Source organism: Etheostoma spectabile, chromosome 22 (genome assembly GCF_008692095.1).
Source record: "Etheostoma spectabile isolate EspeVRDwgs_2016 chromosome 22, UIUC_Espe_1.0, whole genome shotgun sequence".
In the NCBI taxonomy this organism is placed as follows: Eukaryota; Metazoa; Chordata; class Actinopteri; order Perciformes; family Percidae; genus Etheostoma; species Etheostoma spectabile.
This window is the reverse complement of record NC_045754.1, coordinates 14,855,851-14,865,347: the sequence shown is the minus strand read 5'-3', so window position 1 is coordinate 14,865,347 and position 9,497 is coordinate 14,855,851. Positions and strand designations below refer to the sequence as shown.

The 9,497-nt window shown below is 40.3% G+C and overlaps 1 protein-coding gene across 1 annotated transcript; it reads right to left on the bottom strand.

Annotated features, from left to right (window-relative positions):
- Positions 1 to 484: 484 nt before the first annotated feature.
- Positions 485 to 8,935, bottom strand: hgd (homogentisate 1,2-dioxygenase). Its single transcript, XM_032503967.1, has 14 exons — positions 8,712 to 8,935; positions 7,547 to 7,618; positions 7,083 to 7,171; positions 6,870 to 6,975; positions 6,612 to 6,671; positions 6,444 to 6,535; positions 5,615 to 5,649; positions 5,424 to 5,503; positions 5,025 to 5,124; positions 3,364 to 3,488; positions 1,601 to 1,705; positions 1,339 to 1,465; positions 799 to 980; positions 485 to 677 (listed from the first exon to the last, which is right to left on the bottom strand). The coding sequence occupies exons 1-14, from the start codon at positions 8,724 to 8,726 to the stop codon at positions 534 to 536; spliced, it is 1,332 nt and encodes a 443-aa protein (XP_032359858.1). The 5' UTR covers positions 8,727 to 8,935; the 3' UTR covers positions 485 to 533.
- Between the last annotated feature and the right edge of the window lie 562 nt (positions 8,936 to 9,497).

The window sequence follows — 9,497 nt, the reverse complement described above, 5'->3', positions numbered from 1 at the left end:
TCACGTCAGTAAAATGACTCAGTGACGGTTCTACAGAAATATCTAAAGTTTGCCAACATTAGCCACCACAAGCTAATAGTCATATCAGACCACTGCATCAGCAACATCTGGGAGTGTGTTGAGCTAAGAAGGCTGCCTTCTATCGCTCATAAGTCTGCCTTGTTATTTGAAAGAGATAAAATGTCTTATATATTTAAAATATCTCATAGTTTTAATATTAGTGTTAAAGTTTCCATTTAATTTTTATTTAATTTCCAAACTGTGAAAGTACAGCAGTTGAGCCACACAGAAGACATACGTGTCAAGCATGACTGACTTGTACAGTTGCACGTACAGAAACTATGCAGCGTAATTCATGACACACAGCACATCTTTGTATGTATCTTTATAGTGCCACTCAAATCATAGTTGCAAAAAAATTTAATGATGTCATACCTTCTGTAATGTCATCAAACAACACAAGAAAGCCAAGTTCCAGGAACTGGTCTTTTGTATAACAATGATATTTGGTTCAAATTTCATGTCACTTTGTTCTACTTTTTGCTGGGCTTCCAGTTGGGATTAAAGTGGCTGCGGAGAGATTCCCAGCACTGGTAGTAGCTCTTGTCAAGTTTCTGGCATGTTTGTAGGCCCCACTTGGTCACTGCCATACTGAAGGATGACTCAAACATGAAAGCCTGAAGGAAGGGAAGACAATGCAAATAACAGATATAATCACTGGTGGCACTGATTGGATTTCCAACTTTTAATGTTGCTTCTCCAGTCCACCTTGAAGCTTTGTATGTATATTCATTTTACCATGGTTCCCTCAGCCACCCTCTCAGGTTGGAGCTCAGCAGCGCTGTTCTTCTCAAAGCATTCAGTGTCCGGGCCGTGTGGGGTCATCGCGCTGTGGAGGCTTGCCCCTCCTGGCTGGAAGCCTTCCTCTTTGGCTTCATAGTGGCCTTTGATCAGACCCATGAATTCACTCATGCAGTTACCTAAAGTGACAAGCAGGAGGTGCTGTAACAACACTACCGTGTACAGTTTGCTGAATGAAATGCACTGATTTCCACTAGATGGCCTTGTATATCTGTGGTGAAAACAGACAAAAGGTGCTGTGGCCATACAGCAGGTGGATTGTTATCACCTGCTGTCTTGAAACTGGTTGTGTAAATGCCCATTTCAGCTTTTGACTGGCTTGTATTATTTGCATGATACACACAATGAGCTTCACTAGACAGAATTGGACATTTCCATTGAAATAAGGATTCAATTTTAGCCACATGTCAACAACCTACTTCTCAATATCCATTGTCTCATTCATTGTTTCAGTCTTCTTGTATGTGTGGGTCTTACGGTGATAGTATGGCGGACGGAAGGTGCGGTCAGCCACACCCCACCGAGGGGGGAAGATGACAAAGTCAGCAATGGCCACACCTGGACGCGTGGATTTGGCAGTCAGCACGGTAAAGATAGATGGATCCTAGAGGAAGATCAATATGTGACTTGAGAATTAAGAAAGGCATGAAGCAAAGCTAAATAAATAAATTTCTTGTACATACAGTATATTGAAAAGTAGTGTAGTATTTTAGAGTGTGTCTCCAAACATGACTCTCACCGCATGGTCGAAGGCCACAGCGTTGATAACCATGAAGTTCTCCAGGTTGTATTTGTAAGGTGTGTAGTTCCCGTGCCAAGCTACCACGTTAAATGGAGAGAAATCCTACGTGCAGAGCACAGAACCAAACAAATGAGACGAGTCTGCCCAAGCGGTAAACACAAGAGACTTTAAATTGAGCTTTTCAAAAGGAATAATGAATAATGTCTTTGTAATCTTAAATTCCCAGAGAGTACTTCTTGACATAAAGAGAAAAAAATGGTCATAATGAAAAGGGTTGATTGTGAAAGAAGGTGTGCTTCTTTCTTTTCTTTAATTCCCCCTGTTCTTTGTGATACTAGGCTCCAGGTATTATGGGGTAATTGGCTTCCCAATCAAACTTTCCCAAACTTTGAGCATTTTGATGCAGCAGTAACAGTGGTTGCAGAGATATTTCTTTATCTTGATTGTTAAAACCACAGCAATTTCATATAGTTTCTCTGTTCTGATAATGCCGCCGCGAAAAATACATTCAACAGCAGCTCTAAAATCAATATAGTTCATTACAACTCAAACTGCCTCCTTACTGACCTCCGTGGTCCTCACACACATACTCACGTACACTTCCACACATGAACAGCTAGTACACAAAACAAACAATGAAACACATGCATACACAAACATGTGCGGAAGTAAATTCATTCAAATTACATAACTAATAAACACTAAGCGCAAACCTTAACCAAACAGATTTACTGTAGGTACCATACCAAAAGGCCTTCGGGAAACCCGGTGCATTGCTTGGACATTCATCCTTGGTAACTCTACTACATTTGATTACAGCGAAGGAAAAAATGGAGGAGCGCAAGCCCTTGCACACACATGCACACAAAACACAAACATATTGGCCCAGTCGAGCAAATAATAAGTTAATTTGAGCAATTTCAGCACTCTGCGGGGGAACAAAACAGCAGGACCAGACAGAAGCAACAGCATCTTCCCTGCATTTCCCCACCTTATTTTCCTACCCCTGTAGCCTCACCCTCCTTGCTCGGGGGAAGAGTGGACACCAGGAAAAGAGTGTCAGGTGAAGCCAGCAGCCTCCACCTCCGACACCCAGCACAGAACAGGGCGCAGATACTCAAGTAGAGGCAGCGAATGAGATGGAAAAAAATGTTTGTTTTGCTACAAAAAAAGACAGTATCTTGCCCTTATGTAGTTTATACAATGAATAATAACAGTGTGGTTTGACATGGTTTCCACGGTTACAACCCCCCTACCCCTGCCTCAAAAAAACCTCTCCTCCCACCACAGTAGAAAAACCTCTTGTCAGACATTATGTGTTGATCCAATTATGCGCCCAACAGGACATTTGGGGAGGGGTGGGATCATTCCCCAAGTGAAATATGCTGAAATTAATGCTTAACTTGGAAAAAGGTTTTTTTTACCACAAAGCAAAGCTTCACAGATACACGGTCTGGAACTCCAGAATGCCTTAACTAATTATGAGTGATTAAGGCTCATAAGAGAGCTTAGGCGGAAACTTGCTGAATGGATAACAGCTAACACTTGGATATTAAATCATCAGGGATGGCAATTCAATTGGCAGGAGCAATTAATGGATTGTATGCTTCAATTGACAAGTTTCCTGTTTTGATGAGGTTCAATGGTGTTTACTGAAGCGTATGCAAACCTAAATAAGGTAATAGGGCAAGTATACCATATGTGTATGTGTACATGTGAGTGTACTAACCCACAAAAACTGAAATATCACCAAAAAACACCTGTTGGCAGGAGAAGAGCTTTCCTTGGTACTTGTTGATGACGGTGTAACCTGTGGCCACTGTGCGATCCTCATACCATGCAACTGGACACAGGAAATCCCTTGGGTTGGCCAGACCATTGGCTCCTGCAAAAAAAATACAGTACATGCATGGTCACACATATGCACACATACACAAAACACTGACATTCTACACACTGCTTTGGCACAGCAGTACATAGCTAAATGCTAATGTCAGCACGCTACCGTGCTCACAATGACAATGCTTACATGCTGATGTTTCGCAAGTTAAATGTTTATATGCATAAAACACCGCTCTAGTTTAGCGTGTTTGTGTGCTAACATCTGCTAAGCCTAAAAACAAAGTACAGCTGTGGCTGATGGGACCATCATTTTTTTCTGCAGCTGTTTTGTCAGAAACCAAAGTATTGTCCATATTGACATTTTTATCTCTGAAATTAATGAAATGTTGTCTCCATTGCTTGACTATATTGTTTGGGAATTGGCTTGATTAGTGCTGAGGGGCCTTAAAACTCATAAGTGTCTTGCTCTTTTGTGGCTGGGTTATTTCAGTTGGTAGAGCATGCACACATAGGAAAAATCCAACCTTTAAAGACACCAATTTGCTTTGTGAATGAATAATGTATTGTGAATAATTAAATGTTCTTCCCTAAAATACAGGGGGCATAAGTATACACATCCCTATGTTAAATTCCAAGGCCAGTTATTTCATGGATCCAGGATACTATGTATCCTGATAAAGTTCCCTCGGCCTATGGAGTTAAAATAACCCCACATCATCACATACTGTACCCTTCACCTAGAGATTGGCATGGGGTACTTTCCATAAAATCATCTCTCAATGCAAATCAAACCAGCTATTAGTCTAAGTGAAATAAAACCATGCTAATTATTACAATTTGTAAGCTATTTAAATAGCTTAGTATTCTATGAAAAATAGGCATGCAACCCTACACGTACTTGTAGTCCCAGTTTATTATGCAACTTGATGTTATACAATACATGTAGTAGGGGGCCCCTGCTCAGTCTAACTTTCAGCTAAGGGGTCCTTGGCTTAAAAAATGTTGAAGACCCCTGGCTATTACAAATACCCCATTTGAGTAGGCACTCTGTTGTTTGCTAATGGCAGATGGCCCAGAGCTGAGGTAGATCTTTCTTCATTTCTAGATGTGCGCTATTGATATGATGGCAAAATGCATAACCTTTGTTTTTAGTTAAAAACCAATAAAATCCTTATTTAAAAAAAGACATTTCCAATTGGTTTTGGCACTAGATGAATAGTTAATGGATTACAAAACTTATTACAATTCATCTAAAAAAAAACAGCTAAATAGCTAAATAGCTGTGCCAAATTTCATGACAATCAATCCAGTAGTTGCTGAGAGACTTCCCTTGAATATTAAAAATGTGAACCTCATGGTGGCGGTAGAGGAAAAGTCAAGAGGTCACTAAAGTCATTGGGATTCATCCTCTGGGGATCATGAATGCCTGAACAAAATTGTATCCATTCAATAGTTGTTGAGATTTTTTGGACAACTACAGGTGGTTGCAAGAAACACTAAGAGGTTGGTGGCAGATTTAAAGAAATGATGAACATACACAACACATATCCACACTCAGAGACATTGTACAGACACACACCTATGGGTCCCAGGTCAGGGAGTTCAAAATGGGCTCCATACACCTCCAGTATATAGCCTCTGGTTTCTCCAAACACATCCACACTGAAGCGCATCCCTTGCTGGAAAAAACACAGAAGAAGTGGTGGTGAGGGGAAATGAACTGCTGTTATGAATCACATGTGGGATGTACCGACGCTGGGGGGACTTATGGGTTCATGGACTAATGTGTTTGGGAAAACTCGCATCCTGGTGGTCAGGCTTTCTGTAGCACAAACCTCTTTCTACTGTTATTTATCTTTACTGTAATTTTTGAAAAGTACCAAACCATGTCTTTCAAAATATGGTAAGTGGGTTTGGGGGTACACATAGTGGTACATTTCTGTGTGAAAACTAGGGAAATGAAAAGCATAGACCTCACCTGGATGACACAGATCTCTTTCGGCTCGACCATTATCTTCCCAAACTCTGTGGTGATCAAGATCTTACCCTGCTGGGGGACTAGAGCGACAAACAGAGAAAAGAGAATTTGGAGAAGTAGGGCCAAGGATTGAGCTATCATTGTTCTTGTGATGAATCACAGTAAAAACCACCAACAGCCCTTTCCCTCACCAATCAGAAAGTCTCCGTCGGAGTTGTTGAAGCACCTGGAACAAGAGAGAGAGAGAGAGAGAGAGAGAGAGAGAGAGAGAGAGAGAGAGAGAGAGTGTGACAGATTGGAAATAATCTTCGGTAACACTTTACAATAAAGTACACAAAAAAAGGGTAGTTACTGTTTTTGAAAGAGTAACAAATGATTAGTTACTCTTTTTCAGAAGGGTAATGAATGATTAGTATCCCTTTTTTTCAAAAGGGTAGTTACCCTTTTTCAGAAGGGTAATGAATGATTAGTTATCCTTTTTCAGAAGGGTAGTTACCCCTTTTCAAAAGGGTAGTTACCCTTTTTTAGAAGGGTAATGAATGATTAGTTATCCTTTTTCAGAAGGGTAGTTACCCCTTTTCAAAAGGGTAGTTACCCTTTTTCAGAAGGGTAATGAATGATTAGTTATCCTTTTTCAGAAGGGTAGTTACCCCTTTTCAAAAGGGTAGTTACCCTTTTTCAGAAGGGTAATGAATGATTAGTTACCCTTTTTCAAAAGGGTAGTTACCCTTTTTCAGAAGGGCATCAAATGATTAGTTACCCTTTTTCAAAAGGGCAGTTACCCTTTTTCAAAAGGGTAACTAATCATCCGTTACCCTTCTGAAAAAAAGGGTAACTACCCTTTTGAGAAAAGGTAACTACCCTTCTGAAAAAGAGTAACTACCCTTCTGAAAAAGGGTAACTAATCGTTTGTTACTCTTTCAAAAACAGTAACTATCCTTTTTTTGTGTACCTTATTGTAAAGTGTTACCGTGGAAATGCATCTATTTTTTATATAATTACACACAAATACACACTCACCTGTCAACCATGGAGGTGTTGCAGGCGTACACATGGATGCCAATGCCGTTGCGAGATTTGGCATCTCCGGCACCGCAGATAGTATTCAGACCCTGCAACATACCAATTAGTGAACTGAGCACTTTTAATGTTAAAACATTTTAATGGGTGGGGGGGGGGGGGACTCACAGCCACAAAGTCCACTTTCTCCTCTGTAGATGTGGGGATGGAGAACGGCAGCCATCGCAGCTGTGAGAGAAACCTCAGAGTCAGAATCTACTCATTCAGTACATACAGAGAATTTAAAGGAATTCATTGGTGCAGACAAGTGTTTTAGGGAACATTTAGAATATGAAAACGTGTTTTCAGACACTTTAACAAGATTCTGTTTCTGTACTTGAAGCAAAGACAAAATTAGTAGAAACTCTGAGCCCTTATACAGTATACCTGGTTAGGTTCAGGTTCCACCTCATTCCAGTTCTCTGTTAGGTTTCCACAGGACACGGCGGTAAAAGGCTTATGTTTGACAGACGGCAAAATGCGGTACAACCAGCTGGAGAAAGAAAAAGAACTAATGTTAAGTCGTTCCTTATGTCTCAGCTTCATTTTGGTCTTACAGTGGTAAGTGAGCTGATTTAAATATCAGGAACAGATGCATACCTCCTCTTATTGGCTGGCCGCGGGCAGGTGAAGGCAGAGCCAGAGAGCTGCTCAGCATAGAGGCCATAGGGACAGACCTGAGGATTGTTCTGTAGAGAACACAGTGTGTCAAGACAGGGTGGTGTTGTGTTATGTGATGTGTCCGCATAGCCTCGTCCTACCAGGCTCTTGTACACTTCATTTGTACCGAGTAGTTGAGCCAAAGTACGTAGGAGGGCGGAGCCAGGCTAGTGTGTAGAGTATAGAGTCTATAGTACTCTATAGTACTCTATAGTATAGAGTTGGATTTTTTTCTTTTGCAGTCACATAAGGCCAGTTAGTCAAATGATTAGTAATGACTCATTAGATGTGACTATGAAAGAGTCACACTTCCTAACTCCAATGCAATTCATAAAGCAAAATATTTTAGCAAAATTAGTAAATAAATAATGATCCCAATGTGTTTTTGTGGATGTGTGTGTCACCTGTCCCTCAGGTAAAGATCCAGGACAGCGAGGGTCTTCAGAAGAGAACTCGTTCCCAAAACCGCTCATATACTGCAAGAGACATTCAAGTTAAGCCAAGTTAAAGTGAAAAATAAAATAAAAAAATCACATGTAAACACCATGCGGCTTCATTGTAATGCAGGGTAAATGTGTTCATGCTGGTTATAATTAAATTGGAAGGCTTGTCATTAAGGCTTGTCTTTTTGTTAATTGTTGTCATATTGATTCACATTAGATCTATGATAAAAACAAACTGCAGTTGTGCCAAATTTCCCCCTTGCAGTCATCCATTATTTGTGTTATTTTGTTACAGCGACAGAGTAATTATCCACAGTACTTTTTGATCAATATTTTCAATTATGATAGGATTATTACTCTTCTGCACTGCACTGGCACTGATAGCAACTATGGTTGAACTATGTCTTCCCCTACAACAGAGGAACTTGGCACAATGTAAAAACAAATCGTGCTGAGTCATTATTGGTAAGCAAAAAAATGTATGGGTTCCATGTGTGGGCGTTCATGCGTGTTTGGTATGTAAAAGCGTTTTTGAGTCTCCAGTTTGTTTCTCGAGAAAGAATGTTACGTAATGTTTTAATCAACTAGGAGTAGCAAGACAACAACATTTGGCAAACAGGTTAAACTCACATTAACTGTCGATCATAATCAGATCATAAGTCAGTCACGTTCATTCTTAAATGCTTTTGAGTGCAAACGTATGCCAACGAGCTAACACAACATTCCACTAACGCCTTAGACATTATGGGCTACTAAAATACATGATGAGAATGTTTTCGCATCAACAAGCCAGTGAAATAATGAATGTAGCCTACAATATGAGCCCATGCTGCACTAAATGGTTTGGAGGTTTGGAACTTTAACTTTTAATGGCCTTTACTAAAATACATGTATGTAAAATGTATTTTTTTTTTTTTTTTTTTTAAATGAGGTTTTTCCCTCTGAAATGTTATTGTTCTGTAAAGCTGTAGAGGCGACTCAGGCCACAGCTGGGCAGCTGCTGAATGCACCAATCTGATTGGTTAAAGGCAACGCCGCCCTTCAGCCCATGCCCGTCTGGTATAGTTAATAATCGCGCAATCGTAGAATAAAAAATAATGCTAGAATAGAGTAATCACTGCCTTACCTTGAATCCAGCCATTGTGATGTGTGTTAAACCTCCCTGTAGCGTCCTGAAGCGTCTCAGTGGTAACAAATTAACTTGCAATTCCCCTCGACCAAAAGCCACTGCAGGGCGCGTGCATTCCAGTATATAAACTACGTGGAAAAGAGGGCTGGATTTATGCTCTTTCTCAATCTGGGTTTAATTAGCCTAGACCTTGACAGGCTCTGTGACGCAACGGCAGTGTGTCATGCAAAGTTTTAAGGACGGGGTTGGATGGGCAGAATGGGCACAAACAAGACAAACAAGAACCAAGACTGCATTTAAAATGCAACATACAGCTGACAAACAGGACAGTTCACGATGGAAAGAAAGACTGTGTCTCAGGTTATGGTTTCACAGGCAACTGTAATCCTATTAGAACCTTTTAGCATATTGATAAAAGAGAAGATTCTAGATTATCATCAACTAATTAAAGCTAGTAATATAAATACTACAGGCCTATGTAGACTATAATGAAGTAATAATAAAAAAGCAATCTATACATGATGGTGCATACAGACACAATATTAGTCTGTTATGGTCAAATTGTGGTGACCCTGGGACTGCTTGTGTAAACAATGGTGCCATGCATAGCCTCACGTCCTGCAAAACAAACATCTACACACAAAAATCTATTAGTAGAGTTTTCAGTATAGGCCCCCAGTCCCAAATTTGTTTGGAACTTACCTTCAGTAGTTAATTCTCAAGATTAAGTGTTTAGACTTCAATGAAGGCAAACGTGTCAGCAGCCTGAAAAGTTGGAGGCCA

What these genes read in the sequence shown, in the direction of transcription:
- hgd (XM_032503967.1), bottom strand. An exon ending in TGGAACCTGAACCTAACCAG is followed by an intron (nt 6,672 to 6,869) that starts GTATACTGTATA and finishes TTTCTCTCACAG; the next exon opens with CTGCGATGGCTGCCGTTCTC. An exon ending in CCCTGACCTGGGACCCATAG is followed by an intron (nt 3,489 to 5,024) that starts GTGTGTGTCTGT and finishes TTTTTTTTGCAG; the next exon opens with GAGCCAATGGTCTGGCCAAC.